Source organism: Epargyreus clarus, unplaced genomic scaffold, assembly GCF_041222505.1.
Source record: "Epargyreus clarus isolate Ecla_fem2 unplaced genomic scaffold, WU_Ecla_fem_2.2 ptg000029l, whole genome shotgun sequence".
NCBI classification, from domain to species: Eukaryota; Metazoa; Arthropoda; class Insecta; order Lepidoptera; family Hesperiidae; genus Epargyreus; species Epargyreus clarus.
Window position 1 is genome coordinate 2,861,572 of NW_027332235.1, and position 23,496 is coordinate 2,885,067.

At 35.2% G+C, this 23,496-nt stretch overlaps 2 protein-coding genes across 2 annotated transcripts; both read left to right on the forward strand.

Annotated features, from left to right (window-relative positions):
• The first annotated feature begins 3,392 nt into the window (after positions 1 to 3,392).
• On the forward strand, positions 3,393 to 23,241 carry trpl (transient receptor potential-like). Its single transcript, XM_073089603.1, has 21 exons — positions 3,393 to 3,416; positions 4,412 to 4,527; positions 6,496 to 6,733; positions 7,137 to 7,279; positions 7,775 to 7,955; positions 8,315 to 8,506; positions 8,981 to 9,215; positions 9,613 to 9,765; positions 10,217 to 10,472; positions 10,776 to 10,909; positions 11,334 to 11,457; positions 13,786 to 13,981; positions 15,161 to 15,328; positions 18,055 to 18,274; positions 18,861 to 19,059; positions 19,369 to 19,475; positions 20,521 to 20,661; positions 20,965 to 21,059; positions 21,601 to 21,729; positions 22,256 to 22,402; positions 23,013 to 23,241. Exons 1-21 carry the CDS (start codon positions 3,393 to 3,395, stop codon positions 23,160 to 23,162), a joined length of 3,348 nt encoding a protein of 1,115 aa, XP_072945704.1. The 3' UTR covers positions 23,163 to 23,241.
• LOC140754405 (tektin-1) lies at positions 11,835 to 13,395 on the forward strand. Its single transcript, XM_073089411.1, has one exon. It carries the CDS (start codon positions 11,923 to 11,925, stop codon positions 13,207 to 13,209), a length of 1,287 nt encoding a protein of 428 aa, XP_072945512.1. The 5' UTR covers positions 11,835 to 11,922; the 3' UTR covers positions 13,210 to 13,395.
• Positions 23,242 to 23,496: the final 255 nt, after the last annotated feature.

The window sequence follows — 23,496 nt, forward strand, 5'->3', positions numbered from 1 at the left end:
GAACCGAATTGGAAAGGATTTTTACTAATACCCTGGCTTTGATTGAAGTTTTCAGTGTCTAGCTAAATAAAGTAAATATGTAATGAAATTTATAATCGTAGTTTAACTACTAAAAAAACAAACTACGCACTGTTCAGTTGTGTAGTTACAGCGATACTATTCTGCAAGAACTAAACTCTAAACTCAATATTTCATCTTTTACAAAGTTTTAATTTGAATAAAACTTTAAATAAAATATAGATTTAAAATGTCACCCCTCAATTCAAAATTACGTTATAACTTCATATTTAGGCGACGGAAAAGTATATAAATACCAAATTTATTTATTTATTTATACTTTATTGAACCAAATAATGCGGTACAAAAGACGGACTAGCAAATTGCAACTCATATGGTTCAGTATTTTTGGAAAACAGCTGTAACAGGAGGACGGACAGACACACGAGTGATCTTATAATGGTGTATTGCCTTTCGTACGGAACCCTACAAATAAAAAAAATGGCATTATGAAAACCTGGATCCACTTATTACGTGCCATGTCAGTTCTAGTTAGCCTGTCAAGTCCTCTACGTAGCGATTAGGTCACCTACTGACTTAGCTTAACTGCAGTTATTGGTAATTCTAATCATGTTAACACTTATGTATTTAAAGGGGTCATCGTTAACGCGATTATGCTTGCATCTTGTGCACATAGACGATACGACATAGAAGATACATAGACAGTCATACATATATACACATAGATAAACGTACGATGGTGTGGCGGTGGTACTTGATATTATCTTACAGTGGAATCAGTGTCATATTTTGAAAGTGTTATAACCCTTTGTGGTTCCACTGCAGCAACACCACCGCCACACGTATTTCTGTCTAATAACAGCAGTTTTAAGCGCTGCTGTGTTCTAGTTTGAAGGGTGTGGTAGGGGAGACATACTTTTCCGATGCTTTCCAGATTAGTCCTCACGGGCAGCGGCGCATCTGTGACCTACGTCAGGTAGGAATATCTAATCCAATCTGGGGTTGATTACAAAGTCTATGGACGGCACTAGCCACTTATAGTCCACGTAAAACTGATAGTCCGCTCTGAATATAGAAATGAATCGTGTCGCCATAGTAAATTGCATAACTACACCTGCTCGTAACAACTTTAGAGCGGACTAGCAGTTTGGCGCTGACTCTACCATCAGGTGGACTGCATGCTCGTTTCCTACTTTCATAAATGTTACCCTGTGTCAGTAGGTCAATCGGTGACAGATTATAAGCCCCAGTTCTTTGTAGCGCTTCTTTGAAAGACATGCTACATGCATGCTCGACGGTTAATCCCTAATCTTGTATAAATGTCTCTATTATCTGACTTAATCTACTTTAAAACTCGAACTGTAACTGTCTGAGGTACAGATTAGCGCACATTGTACGAAAGGACGATGTTTGTCAATTCCGGCCTAAAATAGGATCGTCAAATTTTGATCTTTGGTAGGCAGGTTTGGTGGATAGATTCATTATTAATAATGAATGTTAACGGTTGGGTTTTTTTTTTTTTTATACTATAAGAATAGCAGACGAGCATGCAGTCCACATGATGTGGCTACTGCCGCCTATGGACATCTGTAATCAACCCCAGATAGGATTAGATATTCCTACCTGAGGTCGGCCACAGATGCGCCGCTACCCCTGAGGACTAAGCTGGAACGCCTCGGAAAAGTCTGTCTCCCTTACCACACCCTTCAAACCGGAACACAGCAGCGCCTAACACTGCTGTTATTAGGTAGAAATAGGTGTGGCGGTGGTGCCGCCGGAGTCGAACCACAAAGGGTTCTACCACCTTTAAAACAAATGGGTCAACAAATGCGGAATTTTGAACAGGTTTTTTTAAGTGTATGTATAACTTGGTAGACAATTAGGAAAGGTTATTTGAATACTTATCCCTCAAGGGAGATAAATTCTGTTTATTAATCTGTTATTTTATAAAATCGAATGAAAGTATGTAGGATTTTAGGAATGTAGGAATGTTCTTGATTTTTTTAAAGGGTGGTAAGGTTATAGGATTTTTGGATCTAGGATTGGATGATTCATGGTGGATTGTTTGTGGTGACTTATTTTTCCATGGATAGTGGTTTCACACAATCTACTTAATTTGCTTACTAGTTATATTATGTCCACTTTTGTGCTTACTGTTAATAAGGAAATCTAATCATCATCATCAACCCCTTACTGTCCCACTGCTGGGTACAGGTCTTCTCTGTTCTCTCTGAATGAGAAGGACTAGGTTACTAGTTTTCAGTAATCCTGCAAAAAAAATATTAACATAGTTATATATTACATAATATTTATTAATTGTGTTATAAAAATATTAACATGGTTGTAGTTATATTACATAATATTTATTCATCTATACTAATTTTATAAAGAGGAAAACTTTGTTTGTTTGGTTGTAATGAATGGGCTCAAAAACTACTGGACCGATTTTAAAAATTCTTTCACCATTCGAAAGCTACATTATCCACGAGTAACATAGGCTATATTTTATATGAAATATATTTGATAAATAGATTTTGAGGCGGTACATTGTTTGCCGGGTCAGCTAGTTGTGTTATAAAACAATAAATACAGTATATAATTGAGTATTGTTTGGCGTAACACTTGTATGTTTTCAGTCAGTCAACAGAATTACTTACGTGGATTGTGGCGGAGTTTTTTTAACGACAACGATATACATAAAATGTCACGTGTTTGTATTTCTATTTACGGATTTAACTATTGCAATGTTAACAATAATTATGATGTAATATGATGTGGCATATTTTAATAATTTGAACTAAAATGTATCTTATATACAATGTATGCATCATTTGTATTTGTTTATGTATTAATTTAAATATTTATACATAATATGTTTTCATTATATATGTACCTATTTAAAAAATATTTCATACCGATTAAAATGTAACATTTGTACACGAAAATTATATCAATTACTCAATTATTTCATCACTTTTATATGTTTAGTGATTTCATATTATAAGTAGAAATACTTAATGTCATAACTTTTTAACAGGAGGGAAAGTGCATGTTTAAGATTATGATTTAAGCCTACCAGCCTTAGTTACTGTCCCTTTATAGGCCTCCTTTCTACCTTCCTTTTTTATTCCTTCGTTCAAGATTAAGAGAGTCTCAAAATGCGAAAGGGCTTAGAAAATAATTGTAAAATTATAAACAAAATAAAACTGTGATTATCTATATTGTTTAATTGTATCGTTATGTATAGCTATGTATGAAACTGTCTGGCTACTATAACAATGTATGACTCAATGTTAATAAATGTTAAGGTGTTTGCCTTTAGAGTTCGCTGAAGGGACGGTGGACGCTACTCTCGGTGTTGGGAGCCTCTCATCATGGCTGGGAAGGATTTGGAGGAGGTACGTTGTATCTTAAGTTTTGTAGGGAGTAGGTAAGGCTTGGTCATAGATATACAGGGTGAATTTTTCAAATAGGCCTTCAGGGCCAAATCCGAAACTATAACGATTAGCGAAAAATGCTGAAAGGAGTTACGAGGGTGATTTTGATAAAAACTAAAACTGCATCATTAGTTTTTTAAAATATCTTTTTCTTTAGCCGGTAATTTCATTACTTTCCAGAATTTGATCCTTATAAGCAACACTTTGAGATAGTGGAATAATATAGAGAGTGTATTTTTTTTTCAAAATGAACTCGTTCGATTTCCGGCTTGCGACTGGCGAATGTCGCTCCACATAGGCTGTCAAAATAAAACAAATCAAAATTAATTTAATAAGAAACTAATTTGATCAGGAATCGAACCTGGAACCTTGTTTGCGGTATGGTAACCATCACGCAATGAAGACCGTACCATGCAATGCGCTCAACTTATTAATAAGTTAACATTATTTTCTTTCATCCATTGCCTCAATGCGTTTTAAACTTTGTTAAAAAGGGTTGTAATTACGAATTCAAATTTGAAAAGTTGTCGATTTAAATAAAATTACCACTTTGATTATCCTAATCGACACGACAAAGGCAGGCTAAATTGTTCGGGTAATTTTTAATTAATCTGCTACGAATGTGACGGAAATATTTGAATCGTAGAAAATTGGCACATTTTAATTATTTTGTATAGATATATGTAGATAACTGTATTTAGATGTACCAATTCTTCATAAACAACTCACATATGGATATGATAATGCTAGTTGGTTTAATGAGCTATAATACAAATCCGTTAATGAAGTAAACAACGAATTCTGAGTATAAAACGAAGCTGCAACGATTGTGAATTTTTTTAAGACCAGATATTGATACATTTCATTTCAATAATTAAGAACTAAGTGTAAAAAGTTGGATGTAACGGTAAATGAATTTATTATAAAATATGAATTAATTATGATTTAATGATTAGGGTAGTGGGAGCGTACCTCGGCCTATGGTGATGCCAGCGTTGCCAAAGCCGTTAACCCTGGAGGAGAAGAAATATCTGCTGGCAGTGGAACGAGGAGACATGGCAAACGTGAGAAGGTACCTTTACTTTCCCTTGACTAGTTTTTCTTGCTATCCTAAATTTAGATTTTTACTTTTGCTTTTATCTATCGGATGGTCGGCTTTTATTTTCTACCCTTGGATATCGAAGGGGAGATGAGAATTTATAAGACGACAGGCAGTTAGTAGTGTTCTAATGAAGTAACAGGCAGTAGTGTGAATAAATTTGGATAAAAAAATAGCAGAGCTAATAATTACAAAAGGAAAATACCTTTTTAGGTTAAACCCATAGATTGGTAGTTAGACCTAATGGAGTAAATCTGTTCCTTCACATATAAAGCAGTGTAATTTAAAAAAAAAATGGTAAGTCAAAAAGTATTAACAGTTGTTTGAGTATTTATATTAATCCACACAATAATAGGTCGAAATACAACATCGCGGGACTAAACATGAACAAATCTAATTATCGAAAGAATAAATAGGATTACAGTTCACGTGTACGACTTATATCCCGCTAAGTACAGAATTATACAATAGGTACACATTAATTGGTAATTCTTTTACATGATTGTACAATGTTTACCTTTATTTTTACTACTAGCTTTTTCTTTGTAACGTCACTTAAATTCCAAAACTAAGTTTATGCAGCGGTGTTGTAAGGTATACATTAGAACCACAAATAAAATAATATATAAAATGAAAAAATCTCAAAAAGTAAATAATAAAACGATTCTACTTCATACAAAGAAAGAGTTTGGTATCAGTAGATCTTGCCAAAAACAGTTAATTAAGAACCATAATTGTTATGAAATAAAATAAAATAGATCTATGTATTTTAAAACAAGACAAAAAGAAAAAAATAAATGATTTCATATTTTTTAAACATTTTTTTTTAATTTACAGTGCTATAGATAAGACTTCAGTCTTCAAGGATGTCACAAAGATTATAAACTCGAGTTATTCTTAAACAAAAAGTTACCTCAATCTATGTTCATGATTATTTATTTTATGATTTGTACCCTAAATTGTACAGTATTTACATATACACGTAAAGCTAAACATGTACCTAAATAAGCATTTAACATTCCCACGAGAAATAAAAGGCAAAAAGGGATAGACAAAAGGCTTTATTGCTTTAATCTTGAGGTCAGTGCGATGTATTTGCGTTCCGTATATACTCGTACAGATACTAATTTAAATACACAATGTTATTCCCCGTCTGATTTTTCATGTGAAATTTTAATGCGGTAGGTCAGCCCATGAAATAGCTGTGATGGCGTAGTGGTGGAAACTTGATTGAGCGCACCGAGGTTCGAATTTTCGTATTATCACTTACTTTAACGGTTCAGGAAAAAATCGCGAGGAAACATGCATACCTGAGATATCTTAAAAAAAATCTCAAAGGTATGTGAACTCTACCAATAAGCACTTAGCCAGCGCAGTGGACTATTGCCTAATCCTTCTCATTCTGAGAAGAGACCAGGGGGGTTACTACCATCTCTTAACACAATATTATTTTAAACATACTTTTACTTTATTTGCAGGAAATTTAAGTTTTTAAACAAAATATGACAATTTCAGTTGGTTTTATACAATGGATATGTGAAAAATTAATAAGGGTTTAAGTTTGTTGAACTGTGTATGACGGAATATTTTACTGTTTTAAGAAGGAAATAAAACTTTCCTGAACTATGATGGTTTTTAAAAGATTGTGGTAGGTCTCCTGCATCCAGTAGTGGGACAGTAATTGACGACAAGACAACCCGACTCTGAATTTGAATTTTGATTTAATTTGATTTGTGTGACCACGCGCTCTACCATTATGTGAAAGTTACGTCATCTATCAGTATTTTTAAGCGTCTGCGTATCGTAGCATAGATTTAATGAATAATAACTTTACCAATTAACTAAATTCATTGTTTAAGAGAAATTCTTCCCTTCAGGGGTACCTACATTAAGTGATTGTTATTAAATAAAGCTGTACATTCTTAACTGCTCTTCTTCTAGGCTCCTCCAAAAAGCACATCGAAGGAAGAACATCGACATCAACTGCGTGGATTCCTTCGGGCGAGGCGCGTTGACTTTGGCCATTGATGGAGAAAACCTGGAGATGGTAGAACTCCTCGTGGTGATGGGAGTGGAAACGAAGGACGCTCTACTCTTGGCCATCAATGTGGAGTTTGTGGAGGCAGTGGAATTACTGCTGGAGCATGAGGAGCTGATTCATAAGCACCATGAGCCTTACGTGAGATTTTAATATTTTTTGAAATTTAAGAGAAAATGCATGGATTTAATCAATTGGCAGTATTCATACCATATTGTATATTCTATTTCATAACCTCAATGGTTACTTCATAGTGTTCTGTGTGGAAAGTGTGGTTGTTTAGAAGCATTGGCAGATAAGTAGCTTTAACTACACTTTAATGTAACACCGACACAAGTCATTATTTTGTAACTCTGTGACAGAATTATTATATGTTGTAAATTATTCCCCAATATTTATATTTAATAAATTATATCTATTTAGATAATTAAGAATAGGATTTTTGACATTCCTATGCAAAATTTAATTAATAAAAAAGTGTTACGGCAAAATTAAAGTCATCTAAAACTTTGGAAAATTACCCCAAAATTCGTCGGCTTAACAGAGCTGGCAGAAGGTGGACTATCACACCGCGATGTTCACGCCTGACATAACTCCGCTGATGCTCGCTGCTCACAGGAACAACTACGAGATCATCAAGATCCTGCTCGACCGTGGAGCCACGCTGCCTGACCCTCATGATATTAGGTGAGGATAAGCTTCTTTTTTCTTTAACATGGGATTCTTCTGCATAGGTTTCGTTAAAGGTAGAGGTTAAAGGTGGAGGATATGCGGGAATTCTACCAGCTGAAACCTCACTTGACGGTCTTTGACGAGATCTTTTGTTGATTAACATTCGTCTGAGGTCCCAATGGCGATTGCCCTAATTAGGGCCTTTCTTGATTCGGGATGGAACTGGAGCTACTTCATCTAGTCAACTTTGGGATACGCTCTGCATTTTCTTTATTAATTTATATCGCATTTTGTGTTTTCATTTCAATAGGATCAGATAGAAATGAGAAATATTTTTATAATATACAGGTAAACCAGCAATTTCATTTAAAGTAATAACGGTCATCATACATCGCAAAAAATGATTTAAATGATGTATGTGAGAAGCTCAAGATGCTCTTAAATAATTAACTGTAATAGACCTTATATATTTATTTATATTTTATTTCATATTAAGTATTGTGTTCTCAGGTGTGGCTGTGACGAATGTGTGCGTGATTCAACCGAAGATCCCTTACGTCACTCCCTGGCCCGCCTCAACGAGTATAAAGCCCTTGCATCTCCTTCTCTCATCGCCTTGTCTTCACCGGACCCCATCATGACTGCGTTTCGACTGTCCTGGGAGTTGAGAAACATGGCGTTTACTGAACAGGTAATTTTTATTTGATCTTAGCAAATTTGCAATATGTTTTACTTTTACTATATTTAATCAAAGCTGAGTATATGAGTACATGACTCATCGTTTAAGAAATTTTAACTAAGCTTTAGATTCCTTTGAATTTATATTTTCAATTTTTGATAAAACATATTTTCACGTAGTATGTTAGAAGAGGCACAATAATCATTTAAAAACTAGATTCGTTCAAAAAGTTTGGTTGCATGGCTATGCATCACAAAATGACAAAATTACTTCTCTGGCTCATACACTATTTGGTTTATTGTTTACAGAAGAAACTTAGCAGCTTACTAGTATTTTTCTGCAAAAATATATTTCAGTTATTTTGTTCATAGGAAAGTAAAAAAGAATACCTAGAGCTTCGTCGACAAGTTCAGAAATTTGCCGTCGATCTTCTAGATCAGTCCCGAAGTTCTCAAGAGTTGGCTATCATTCTAAACTACGACCCTGATGAGGCACCGTTCTATGCAGGAGATCACATGAAGCTGGCCAGACTTGAAGTGGCTATCGATTTCAAACAGAAGAAGGTAAGCAGACATGTTCTAATTTCTGTGAGATGGTAATAAGTTTATCCATTGGGCATGGAGTTTCAACTCAAAATGAAAATTTTATGCCTTCATGAATTTGATTATGAAGTTTTCTACTTCTGAAGCTTTACTTAGAACGCTTCTTAATAAGTATTGTAATTGTTGAAATATTCGTAAATTAGATAAGTTAAGGTAACTTTTAATTCTAAATGAAGACGGCATCCTTCCTGGATTTGAATACAGCGGCAATACCGCCACTCCTATTTCTGGCTATTAACAGCAGTTTTATACGCTGCTGTGTTATGGTTTGAAAAGTATGGTAAGGGAGACATGCTTTTCTGAGGTATTCCAGTATAATCGAAATCTAATCTTATCTAGGGTTAATTATAGATGTCCATGGCGATAGTAACACTTACCATCTGGTGGTTTATTACTTCTACATTGTATATAAAAATCCAAACACATTTCTTTCAGTTTGTAGCTCACCCAAACATCCAACAACTTCTTGCGTCCATCTGGTATGAAGGAGTCCCAGGATTCCGTCGAAAGTCCTCATTCGAAAGGCTCATGATAATCTGTCGTGTGGCCCTCCTCTTCCCGTTCTACTGCTGTTTGTACATGGTGGCGCCTAACTGTTCCATTGGCAGGTTAATGAGGAAACCCTTTATGAAGTTTTTGATCCACGCGTCAAGCTATTTGTTCTTTTTGCGTAAGTTTGACTGACTATTTTTAGTATGTGATGTAGAAAAGTTGAGAATTTTGTGTTTTTCGTCATCATAAACAACTGTCCCATTGCTGGGCCATAGTCAACCACTCTGGCCAAGTACGTATTGTTGACTTCACATACCCTTGAGAACTTTTTAAACTTTGTCGTGTATGCACGTTCTCTCAAGATGTTTTCCTTCACCATTAAAGCAAGTGATAATTAATTTCTAAAACGCACATTTTTTTTATCTTATTCACTCCTAATTAATTCGTTGTCAAGTGGTCAACGTTGTTTGTTCACTTTGACCACTTGGTATTCAAAAATATCCTTAGACCCTATAATTAAAAATGTTTTGTAGACAAAGTAATAATATTAGATTGTTTCTTTATTTTCTCAACAGTAATTCTGATTCTTGTATCGCTAAGAGCTGAGGTCCAGATAATACAGCTACTTGGACCTCAATGGATGGTAGAAAATTTAGAGAAAGAATTGACAGAACAAAGAGGAAATGGACCGTCATACTTGGAGTTAATTGTCGCTGTTTATGTGTTGGGTAAGTTTACATACAAGTTAGTAGTACCTGTGTCTATTTATTATTTTGATGAATATATTGATAAAATCACTATATGTATGGAATTAATTCACCTTCTGTTAACTTTTGATTGCTGTTGTTTTATTGATTTCAATTTTGAATTCTGAGTTATTTTGCTAAGACTATATGATGAAACACACAACAATATGTTTTAATTTATTTATTCATGATCACCAACATAATGTACACCAAACAAAAGCAATAATCATAAATACAGAGAAAAGAGGTAAAATGTTTTTGTAATAAATTTAAAAGTGTTTCATTGTAACTTTCTTTTACTGGCATTTCACCCTTTTCATTTATTCTTTTCTCCTTTTTATTTCTCACTTTACGGGAATCAATTGAACTAATAAAAATATAAGCAAATCATATGTAGGTATATAATTCGTTGATTGTGAGTGCTTATTTACAGGTTTCATCTACCAAGAAACCCAAGAGATCTACATCGAAGGCATGCGTTCCTACCTCCGTAATCTCTGGAACTTCATCGACTTTACCAGAAACTCGCTATACGTAGCTGTGACTATCCTCAGATTTGTCGCTTACTTTCAACAAAGTGCTGAGATTGAAGCGGACCCTCAGAGGAGGTTCGTCCCGAGGGAGCAGTGGGATGATTTCGATCCTCAGCTGATTGCTGAGGGATTGTTCGCTGGTGCTAATGTCTTTAGGTATGTTTAAACCCTTCATTTCAGTTTGTGATCCTTTTTTGAGTAGAATTTAGGTAATAATGCCGTGGACATATAATATTGGGACTTTTAAAAATACAATTTATTTTCGACTGTTGTTATCTGTCTATTATCATTTGAATGTAGTACGACAAGCTTAATTTTTTTTAAGTTGTAATTAACTTTAAATTTTAATTTCTAAACTGATTATGTCATCATTACTAAATTGAAGTATATTCAAGTAAATTTTGTTTGATTATTTTTTTTCTTCAAATAATTTTCTGTAAAGAATCATTTCTTTTCTAGCGCCCTCAAACTGGTGCACCTGTTCTCAATCAATCCACATCTGGGGCCATTGCAAATCTCATTGGGCCGTATGGTCATCGATATTGTCAAGTTCTTCTTCATCTACAGCTTGGTGCTTTTCGCTTTTGCTTGTGGTAAGTTTTTATTTATTTAGCGCGACTGATAAAACTGTACACATTTTTTCTGAAATTTTTTTCTGGTGGTCGTAAAAATTAAGAAATACCAAGGAAGAAATACTAATAAGAAATGAAGAAGTATGTGAAGTAAAGCTTTACTACTATTTCTTATTAGCGAGTGGTTTTAGTTTCAATGTTTAAGAGACAAAACTATCGTCGAATTGTTTTTCATAACGAAACATACAATAATCAATACATACATTCTCTATAACGTAATAATAGAAATCAGCAAAATAATTAATTATTTTTTAAGGCATTAGGAGTAGATAAAAGTTATGATTAAAACCAATACAACAAAACCAAAAATATTTCAGCAAACTACGAGTAACATGAATAACAATAAATTAGCTTTATTAAAGTTTTTGACGATTATAAAAATCAGGTCTGAACCAACTTCTCTGGTATTTTGCGGAACTGGAGAGACGTAAGTGTTACGTGTTGCCCGGCGGCTTGCCGGACTGGAACAACGCGGGCGACCATTGCATGAAGTGGCGAAGTTTTGGCAAGTAAGTTTGTAGCCAAAACTCAATGTACGTGAACGCTATGCTATCTTACGCATAAGTATATTTAAAAGTGAAAACTTCTTTAGAGACGTTGAGCACTTTTTGTGATGGGTAAAAAATGTAATTTTTAATTGTTTTGTTACAGCTAAGTAGACTCTTTTTAAGTTTTGTTACGCATTGCTGATGTCTTAAGTTAGTTTACACTGCTCGCTAAAGTTTATATATGTTCTTTGTTTTTTATGAATTAACTGCATGATTGAATAAAATAAATAACATGCAGATTTTAAAGTTTTCTCCTAACATATTAAAGCGAATCCAAGCAAGTACACGTATGATTAAAATCAAAAAAGTTTTCCATTCACAATCGTATTGACGGCGTTGCTATGGTAATTCTCAACAGTTTTGTCAATCACGTCTCGATGTCGTTCGCGTAATCAAAGTTTTTGTAAAATTATTTGGTTTTCGAAAATGGGGGAAGCCCAATTCGGAGTTCGTCATGTTATTGGTGCCCCGGTGGCTACGACTAGGTTGGCAGAGCAGGCATTGATTTGCATGCCACCCAGGGGAGCTAAGTTCACGATATCAGAATGGCGGTTGAGCAACGACCAGCGATGCAGGAACACAGAAGACCAGCAGCAACTCGCAGACAGGATCCTCGGGGAATGCGAGAGGGTTCGGGAAGAAACTGCCGAACGAGCTCAAATTATGAAGGAAACGACTGACCATCGCATACAGGAGAGGATAGGTGATATCGAGTTCAACAAAAACGAGTTACAAGTACAACGAAAGGAAATTTGTTTGGAATTAGAAGCGCTTGGTGTGTACAAGACCCGTTTACTAGATTGCCTCGCCTCTTTACAGACAAATGCTTTGAATATTTGTCGTAAATGCCTCATGCTTCGAGACGGGCGGATTGGCATCGACTTGGTTGTAGATGATGTAGAAGATGCACTCCAACAAGAGATTACTACAATCCTCGGTGGTCAAAGCCTTCTGAAACGCGCCTTGGAACAACTTAACGAACAAATGCGTCGATTACGATCTACGCGTTACTTATTGGACCGAGATCTTCAATATAAACAAGCGGCTATAGACCTGGATAAGGGCTCATTGTCTCTTAAGCCTACCGATTTATGCCTTTCTGTTTACGAAGGATATGCAAGCTTAGATCCAGCGAACATATCTGCTGAAGAATATAATGCATATTCAGCTAAAAACATTCAACAAGCTGCCAGAGAAGTGACCAGCGCTCGCCCAATCAGGGTCTTCATTGACACTCTGTTAAAACAAGTGATTGACGACCTATGGAACGCCTATAATAAATGCAACCATGCCTTCAATCAGCGTATTGAAGAAACTAAGATAGCTAAAGCGAAACTCGAAGATATGCACGCGGAGACTACTCAAAAAATAGCTGATATGCAAAACAATATCCTGCAATTGCAAAAAGCGTTGTCAGACAAAGAAGGGAATGTAGCTTTAGCACATACAAGACTTGGGAGACGTGCTCAAAGAATAGGAGCTGAGTTGGTACGAGACCCTCCAGGACAAGCTTTGTATTATGAATGTGAGATGTTACGTCATAGTACAGAACAACTGCAGCAGATGTTGCACGAAGCGACATCATCGCTACGTTATCTCTTACAAACACAAATTCAATTGGAAGAGGATATCAATGTTAAAATGAATACATTGAAAATAGATGAAGTTGATTGTATGACTCTACGAGTGTCTATGGATTATCATGCCTATTAAAAGCAGATTGCTTTCCGATTTATAAATGTAGATGTACAAGATATAAATTTGCGATGCATTTTTTCAATTTTTAAATTACATCTATTTTGTGTCCATATTCTATGTTTCATTTTGATTCATATAAGTATTTGAATATTTTTAAAGAATTTGTTATAGTTGCTTAATAAAAAATTGTATTAAACAATATAATAGTGTTTTTTCTTTAAGCTTTGTTTGTAAAATAGTCTACCTCTTCTTGGAATAGGAAATTAATTAGCGCAAAAATCCATAAGTATATATCATGGATTTTCTCGCTCATACCGAATGATTTTTTGCTAGTTTTCCATTTCTGCTATTTTGAACTTTTGCTACTTTTTGTTTAGTTACAGTAAGTAGCTTATGTCATCCACATGTGAATAATTAGAAATAACATTCATAATATATTACCGAATTACTACCACTCTAGTACTATATGAATAATAGTTTCACCAATCTTTTGTTCATTTTATTTCTCTACCTAAATAAAACAATCATCTATCATTCTTATTTAATGTTTTACCAAATGTTCGTAACTCTATACTACTTCCACACTGACAGCGTTTTCGAAGCCTCTCAGTCTCTCTTCTGGGCGTCTTTTGGTATGGTGGGTTTGGAGAACTTTGAGCTGGCGGGCATCAAGAGCTACACCCGCTTCTGGGGCCTGCTCATGTTTGGATCCTACTCCGTTATCAACGTGATCGTCCTGTTGAACCTCCTCATCGCTATGATGTCCAATTCATATGCTATGATTGATGTAAGTATTTCTTAGAAACATCTTATCTTTGTTAGTAAAATTAAAACAACTGACATTTTTATACTCATTAAGCTAGTTATTTTATAGAAATTAAAGAAGTGAACTACTCCTTCTGATTTTAAATTGCCATTAACTTCAATGAACTTACCTGTATTATCCATTCCAATTACTATTTTCTTTTCAAGATAAGTCATGGATACGTTGCTACCTTTTCGAACCAAGTTTTTCTACTGTATCTCACACTTTATTATATGTCATGCATTTTCGATTTCCCTTGTGTCATTAAAATCATATTTTTATCAATCACTGTTTATAACTTATTTCTAGATTTATCTAAAATAAGGAAGCGCAATAAACATAATTATAACATAACGCAGATTCATATTTAGTTTACGTTGTACATACGATTTAAGGTTATTATCTCAACCGGTGGACGTATAAATTAATTTGTACTCAGGTTTACTCATAAATTACGTTATTTTGGCCCGAGGAAAAGACCTAGCGACAAATTAGCATCGCATTACCTTTCTCAACTAAACCCTTGTAATAACCTGCGTAAATATCAGATTTAAAATATAATTAGGGAACAAAGGGACTAGGAACCAAATAACTAGTAGGAAGATGTTATATAATAAAGTATTTTTCATGAATCAAAATGTTATATGTACTTATTTAGTTTTAATAGTTATTTTTGTCGCTACCGATTTAATTCTTAGTGATATTGCGTTAACGTATGAAAGTATCCAAAGGCCAAGATTTATTTCTAAAGTCATTTACAAGTGTTAGCTAATCCTAAGAAGTATGAATTTGAGAGTTGCATCAATTGTATCTTCTTATAAGTTTGCGTACCACATTGCTAAAACCAGATTATAAAATACTATTATCTTTGTCAGGTACTTTGATAATAATCTAAATAACCTTATAGTTTTAATTTGAACACAATTGTAAAAATAACTATTGTATGTGTAATTATTGCCAATGTTAACTTCTTCATCTATTACAAATGTTCTTGATAAACTTAGAATAAAATTCATTCTTTTTATTTACTCTTTATTGACCATGTTGAAAACAGTGTGGTACAAAAGGCGGACTTAATGCTAAATAGCATTTTCTCCCAGTCAACTTAGAGAGGTGAAGAAAAATTGAAGGCGGTACAAAAATTGGTTATGTTAAACCCAGGAACATTCAGACGTAGAGTGGAAGTTCGCGCGAACTCGTCTCTGGATGAGCTACTTCGAGGAGATCTCCACGCTACCGCCGCCCTTCAACATCATGCCCACGCCCAAACTCTTCATGAAGATCTTCAGGCTCAGGGAGAAGGACAAGATCAGGAGTATGAAGCTGGAAGTAGGTGTTTTTTTGTTTATTCACAAATTCCATCGCTTATTTAATTCATAAACGTATAATATGCTATTCACAAGTTAACTAAAACCACTTTTTTATATACATTTTTATTAGGGTTCCGTACCTAAAAGGGTAAAAACGGAACACTAATACTAAGCCTCCGCTGTGTGGCTGTCTGTCCGTCTGTCTAAGACAGGCTCTATCTCCTGAATCGTAATAGATAGAGACACTTGATTTTTGTAGAGAATATGTGTAATGGTATAACAAGAAATACTAAAAATAAAAAACTAAGTATAACAACCATAGATTAGTAAAGATACTTCGCCGCCTTGAAATTGAATGAAGCTACAAAAGGCTTATTTTAGTAAGTTATTTTTTTGAATTCTTGAGAAATAAAAACATTTTTAGAGAAAATTTATCAATAAATAACTAATACTGCGTAATTTAAGTAATAATAAATAGTTATTTCAAATATTTGAGGGACATTTTAGCACGAAGACGTGGCAAAACTTTTTTACGCAACTATTTCATTTCTCCAAACTGGGTACATTTTCTTGTTTGGAGTGAGTAATCTTTACTAATCTATGATAACAACAAATAATAAAAATAAAAAAGATGATAATAATTGAGGGCCATAAAAGAAGTTTCTATATTTAGATGTATTTCGCTTTATCTGTTGAACTGTTGGGTAGATAGTTAAAATTTTCATAATACAATGACTTCCATGTCTGTTACGATAACAAATACTTGAAATATTAAAGTTTTTTTTTATATATAATATAAGAGTAGCAGACGAGCATGCAGTCCACCTGATGGTAAGTGGCTATTGCCGCCCATGGACATCTGTGATCAACCAACAATGATAGGATTAGATATTCCTACCTGAGGTCGGCCACAGATGCGCCGCTACCCCTGAGGACTAAGCTGGAACGCCTCGGAAAAGTCTGTCTCCCTTACCACACCCTTCAAACCGGAACACAGCAGCGCCTAACACTGCAGTTATTAGGTAGAAATAGGTGTGGCGGTGGTGCCGCCGGAGTCGAACCAGAAAGGGTTCTACCACCTTCAAAGTTTTTTTAACCCTCATTGTGCGAGCACGACTCGCAATTGGTAAATTATTTTCACCTGTTTCACCTCAATTAGCTATTGTCATAAAGTCGTGTATACCTTTAGCTACTACATGGCCCGTGTTGCTAAAAAGGTTATGGACCTCTGGTATAGTGTATCGCTATTCCCATCATTTCGTGATGTTTTATTTTCCATACAATTTTAATAGGTGTCGCGTGAATGTTAATATTACATATCCCGTTGGGTTTAACCTCATATAGGGTAGGTGTTTCTTATTAAAGTTGATTAATTGCGCCAAACCTTGTTATGTATATTACTTAATATAATGTGCCTAATTAATATGGAGTATTTAGAGAAAATCGGTTACGATTACGACTTTAATTTTGTAAAAGTAGTTTATAGACACGAAATGGTTATTTTTTATATGATCGAAGTAGTAAGCCCATTAGGCTTGCATTCTAGGCATTAGGCAGAAATAAGTGTGGCGGTGGTGGTGCCGGAGTCGAACCACAAAGGGTTTAAAATCTTTTAAAAGTAAGTACTCGTTTTATACAATGTTATGAGATGAATTGCTTAATAGTTTGTTTGTACGGGACGATGTATTCGCCCAGCGAAAAAAAATCCCACTTTAAATAAATAAACCACAAAGGGTTCTACCACCTTCGATATCTATAATAAAACCCAGATATTACTGAATTCCTAGCTGACATAGGCCACACATGCTTTGCTACCTGGATACTAAGTGAAAACGCCTGGATAAGTAGATATACTTAACCGAGGCGCATCCCTTACACCCTTGAAAGCGGAACACAGTAGGTGGTTTTTTTTTTTTTTTTTTTTTTTTTTTTTTTTTCGACTATGTCCCTGTAGTACCGGGACCAGAATAGGGCTACGGTAAGAGGCCTGTCGTAAGAGGCGACTAAAAGGGGCTTCCGGGGTTGCGGGCGGCAAGAGTGGGAGCTCAAACCGTCCAGCAAGCGACCCCGGGAAGGACAGCGGTTTGTGTGGTCGCATATCGCTGTAATCACCAGGGGATGTGAGAGGAGCGTAAATTGCTCCCCCCAGGGCAGAGCCCGATAAAAGGGCATCGCGTTAGGAGGACTCCGGTTGTGTTCCGTTGGAGATCCCGGAGTTCTCCACCAAACGCTGAGGACGGCCACCGGGGGGGTTTTAGTGTGGTAAAAATCCCACATAACCCGGCGTCACTCCCATGGCGTCGGGTACCTTTTGAAGGTTTCCCCCTCGTCAACAAAAAAAAAAAAAAAAGGTGGTTTTTGACTAACTACAAATCATGTTTTCCAAGTGATTGTTTGTAAATATTTATGTCCTAATGTTTGTCCCTTGCCACTCTATCCTAGCTAGATAGTGGTTAAGAAACTCGGCTTCCCGATCGAGGGGTCCGATGTTCAAATCCCAGACCCCTAATTTTTCAAAGTTATGTGCAATAGAAATAAATTATCCCTTGCTAAACGGTGAAGGAAAACATCGTGAGGAAACCTGCATACCTGAAAGATTTAAAAAAAAATCTTAAAGGTATGTGAAGTCTACCAATACGCACTTGGCATGTGCGGTGGACTATGGCCTAATCCTTCTCATTATGAGAGGAGACCCGTGCCCAGCAGTGGGACAGTAATGGGTTGATGATGATGATGATGTTTTAGGAAGGAAAGCAATCAGAGCACGACATTCGGTACAATGCCGTCATGAGAGCGTTAGTCTGGCGTTATGTAGCCGCGATGCACAGGAAGATGGATGATGAACCAGTCACAGAGGATGATGTGAACGAGCTGAAGGGAGACGTGTCAGCCTTGAGGTACGAGCTGCTGGAAGTGCTCGCGAGGAACGGAATGGATGTGTCGTTCACGGATCGGAAGGAAAAGAGTAAGTTTTGTGTGATGATGTAGGGCTACAACCCTTTCTAGTACTTGTACTTGACTATGATTTTTGTTTATATCTTGTTGATTCATAATGCTGGTTGCAAGTTGCGACTCCTTTCAGTGTCCTTCTTTTAATTGTGAGTCTTACGCACAACCGAGGTTTCCACCACGCTACTCTAATCTAGACAATTAGAGAAAATATGGATTAGTGCCAAAACCGTATCGGATTTTTTCAAATCACTATAAGACTTTGTCTCTGGAAAAGTTTAATTATTGCTTTCTGATTATAATAATCGGGTCTGGCCGCTTAATAAGCCCTTTAAAACATGGAAACCCGAATGTAGCCGTTAGCGGTTATAGTCTGCGAACAACTGCTAGTCCGCTCTATATATAGAAATCGCGTCGCCATAGCAAAATGTATGACTACACCTACTCGCAACAACTTCAGAGCGGACTAGCAGTTTGGCGCGGACTATACCCATCTAACTTGCACGTTGCCTTAGCTTTGTAAATTGGTTGAGTTCTACACATAACTTTCAATTATTGCAATTCGGTAACTTGGTTCTAAACTATTAATATATCTTCCCTAGTGGTTCTAGCAAAACGCATGAAGGTATGGGAGCGTCGTTTGATGGCTGACTTCCGGGTGGCGCCCATTCGTGTGGTGGAAGGGGAGGATCCTCCAGCCAACGAGGACAGCTTGTCCAGGTTCAGAAGGATCGCGAGAATGGCGGTCGCTGCAAACAACAACTCGAAGTGGGACGAGACACTTGCTGCTGCTGGTGTTTCGTAAGTATTTGACAAATATTTGTCACAGTTTTTAACTAACACGAAATTTTGCAAAACGTAGCCTATTTTGACAACTTTCCGCAACTTGTCAAGAGATGGTGCCACTTATATTCTGAATCACGATATAGAAGTTTTCTAGAACTAAAATGGTGCGCGAATTATCAGAAGATTATCTATACCAAACTTCAATTATCATTTAATTCTGAATTGAAAAGTTTGCAAAATAGAAATCTTTAGACTATAGAGCTATAGTCTTTGTACTATTCTATTAGAGGTTTTGTGATACATTTGTAGATTTAATTAATTCAGGTCACAAATTGGTCGGTGTCGTACTCGGAACTCTGTTAAGACTCAGCAGAATCTGCAGCGAGCTATCAACGAAGCTAAACGATTAGTTCAACGGTCACCACTACATGGTAAGTTATTTAATTTATGCAATAGTTTATTACTGATATTGGTCAATAATACGACGGGTCCTACGTAAACTGGTGCAAGTGCGTTTTCACAACTAAACAGTAGAGCGATTTGAATGTTCTAATGCGTGTAACTTTAACATTATTCACGTATAATGCAGTTTTTTTTCAAAAGGATTCAATAATACCATTTTAAAATTATAACTATGTACGTTAAATAATGTTAACGTTACACGCATTAGAACATTCAAATCGCTCTACTGTAAAGTTGTGAAAACGCACTTTCACCAGTTTACGTAGGACCCGTCGAATATATGCGAAATACTATTTAGATTTGTATTTATGTAAAAAAAAACAAATTTTCATGAGGCTTTCTTGTAGTTTGTCATGTATCGTTACGTACAAGAATTTGATCCTTAAAAGCGACATTATCCGATAGTGGAATAATAAATAGCGTGTTTTTTTTTTCAAAATGAACTCGTTCGACTTTCGACGAGGAGAAAGTATATTTTAAAAAACTAATGATGCAGTTCTAGATTTTTAAATCGGCCTCGTATCTCCTTTCAGCATTTTTCGCTAATCCTTATAGTTTCGGATCTGGCCTTGAAGGCTCATTTGAAAAAATCACCCTATATGTATAGTAAATATGAAGCAGCATCTATTTGATAAACTTAGAATATTAGATTTTCAATATTGTCTATTCTCTTCATTAAATAATATTCTCTGTAATTATGAGCTATCAACACCAGTGTATCAGGTAATTAAAACAATGTATAACACGTTGTTTCAAATAGCTAATTATAATAACAAGAACCAAACACTAGTACTAAATGTATCAGGAGGTAAGCCTTTCTACGGTTGTGAAGATTACATTATTATTAAAGGTTTCTTTTAAAAAAGTGTGTTATGGAGTTTCTTCGCCGCTTCTTCTCCACAATGAAACGCCTTGTGAAGTGGTGTATTGAAATTCAAAATGTGTTCTGCAAAGAACTTATTTTGAATAAAACAAATGATTTGATTGGATTATCTTCATGGTTTACAATTTTAGGAGATTTTAGAGCACCATCACCCATCGAAATGCCCATAAGTCCTGGCCACACACTCAAGGAACTTATCAAGGATATCTCAACGGATTACGGAGATCCGGTCATTATTAAAACTCCAGTACCCGGGTCACCTTACCGAACAGGTATGAGATATTTTTATATTTATTTAATTCTACCTTTTTTACTTGTGATACTTTTCTGAATGTTAATTTGTCTTTATCATATTATTTCGTTATTTCTTTATAAACAGCTATTTCTAAGTATTGTAATATTTCTTTGCTAATGTTGCTTTAACGTTACAATAATGTTTTTTTTTCTGTTGAAGTAAGTATATAGGTATTGCTTAATTATTTTTTAGTATGTATAGAACCTTTATTCTCTAATTTTGATATATTTTTAAGAATTATCTTGAATAACTTTCAATGAGTAAACTTTTGTTCCTTCAGATGGAGCACATTCACTGGTAGTGGGTACATTGTTGAAAGCTGCTACATCTAGTGTCGTTACACGACCTGATTCCATTAGTCCAACACCGTCAGAGGTAATTATTTGTTACAAGAAGTATTTAGAAATTTGTATTTTAGTATCATATGACAACGTAAAGATTCATCTAAATTTACTGTATTTTATAGAAGAAAATTGTCGTAAATTGAACGCATCTGTGCTTAATGCATATATAATAGCAACTACCGATTTATTTTACATGCCTACAGTTTGTTTGATAAGTACACTATTTTTTTTTCAAGGTTGCGTATTTAAGATTAAGTATAGTCCGCGCCAAACTGCTAGTCCGCTCTGAATATAGAAATGAGTCGCGTCGCCATAGCAAATTGTATGACTACACCTGCTCGGAATAACTTCAGAGCGGTCTAGCAGTTTGGCGCGGATTATAACTGGATGACCAAAATTCGTTTCGTACTTTTTTAAAACAACGTTTTCAAAAAATGAATTCTAGTTAGATCCATTTATCGCCTTAGAAATCCCCTGCACACTAAGTTGTCAGTTGTGTGTTAATGGAAGATCGTAATATACACAAGAATTTCTCATTTAATGGTATTAGATGTATGTTTTTTGTCGTATAGCTGGTATCCCCAAGTCCATCGCCAGTGCCTAAAACAGTTAACTCCATACCAGTATCGAGGCCGACAGCTCCTGAAATGAAACCAACTGAAGGTGCTCTACCACCACCACCGGCTTCTAATAAACCTAAGGTATAGAATTTAGTCTTCTTTACTAAACTTGATTAAGAGTGATGACTGAGAGTAACTTCAACGAGACACTTAGGATTTTGTCTTTAAGGGTTTGAATTGATGACGAAGGTCCATTAATTTCTTATTTTATTATATTTCTTATTCATTCTTTTAGAATTACTTAAACGAATTCGTATCGTATTAATGATCGAGCTCCAATCTTATTTGGGTTTAATTGCCGTCACGTGGTCAAGAGCCACTTTTGCTACAATAGCATTAACTATATGGTTATTTACTTATTTAGTATATCAAAAAATATTTAAACGATAACAGCTTTTTCCACAATTATCGTACGTTGCCTTGGATTTTTTATCTTCCATACTTGAATCCATTCTGATTGAAATATTTCTTCATTATTAACTTCCTTACTTGTGATATGACTAAATGTTTTTTAGGACAGATATCGGAGTTGAAGGATCAAGGAATTGTAATGTGTTTGCGGTATTTTCCTCAGTTTATATGATCCCTAAACATAATATGTTAATAGGCACCAATACCACCAACAATGGAAATAACACCCAGCACGCCGCTAGTAACTCGAGCTCCATCTCCACAACCAACGGTAACTGTTAGTCGAAGATCTCCTGTGTCGCTCGAGTCAAGAAATTCAACGAAACCTACTGAATCTGCTACTGTAAGCAATTGTTATTGGTTATACAGATTTTGTTTTACATCACGGCTACTTATGCCTATTTGATTTTAAATTTTCTTTTTGAGGTCAATAGTTTAAAGCCCTTCAACCTACGTCAGTAAACTTAGCACTGAAGATTAGTTCTGTCAGACCTTATAATATGAGTCGTTTAAAGTTGTATCCTTAGAGGTATTAACGTATTTCAAATCAAATCAAATCATTTTTTATTCAAAATAGGTTCTTTACAGAACACTTTTTGAATGGAGAAGAAGTGGCGAAAGAAACTCCATAACACACATCTTTTAAAAAAAATGTTTTTTACTTAAATATTGTTTAAGTTACCTGTCCTATTTGGTATAAGTTACAGATGATCATGATATTTTTTGACCATACCATCATTCGGGGTGTATGTTTATTTGCTTTATACACTTTTTTAATGAGATAAGGATAAGTCTATGTTGGTTATTTCACCACAAATTATTCTTAGATTATATTTTTCTTTAAACCTATGTTGTTAAATTACATTTCATCCTTCGTGTTTTATTTTGTAAATGTTTCTTTGACATGCTTTGACCGTGTTTATTCTTAGATTTCTATTTTTTGTGTGATTTAGAAAACGGTAAACCCACCATCACCGACCCAACACCTACCAACCACATCCAGTATTGAGGAACTGCTGCCACCCTCACCACCACCGGTCCAAGTAAAGAGTACTGCTGACGTCAAACCTATCAAGAGACAACCAAGAACGGGATGGCTTTAAAAATATTTAAAAAATACTTTCACATGGCTTTAAGTAATAAAAGTGTACCAATGAGGAGGAATGATCTGATGATAGTACCCAGAGTCATTTATGTCAGACATTTATTCGAGTATTAATAAATATACACTCTTGGTATGACATCAATTATTTTTAACACCTTAAATGTGATTTATCAACTGATAGGAGATAACTGGAGAGAGCAAATGAAATCACTATTCAAACATCATGAAATAAATATTCTACAATCACTTTTAAATTTTGTTAAATTAAAAAAAATAAAAAGTTATATTGTAATTTCGCGTCACTTCCAAGGAACTAAATTCCTTTTAAATTG

Coding starts and splice junctions, on each gene's coding strand:
- trpl (XM_073089603.1), top strand. CDS start 3,393: ATGGCTGGGAAGGATTTGGAGGAG. Junction 3,417..4,411: donor CTGGGAAGGATTTGGAGGAG/GTACGTTGTATC, acceptor TTTAATGATTAG/GGTAGTGGGAGCGTACCTCG. Junction 10,910..11,333: donor GCTTTTCGCTTTTGCTTGTG/GTAAGTTTTTAT, acceptor TATAAAAATCAG/GTCTGAACCAACTTCTCTGG.
- LOC140754405 (XM_073089411.1), top strand. CDS start 11,923: ATGGGGGAAGCCCAATTCGGAGTTCGTCATGTTATTGGTGCCCCGGTG.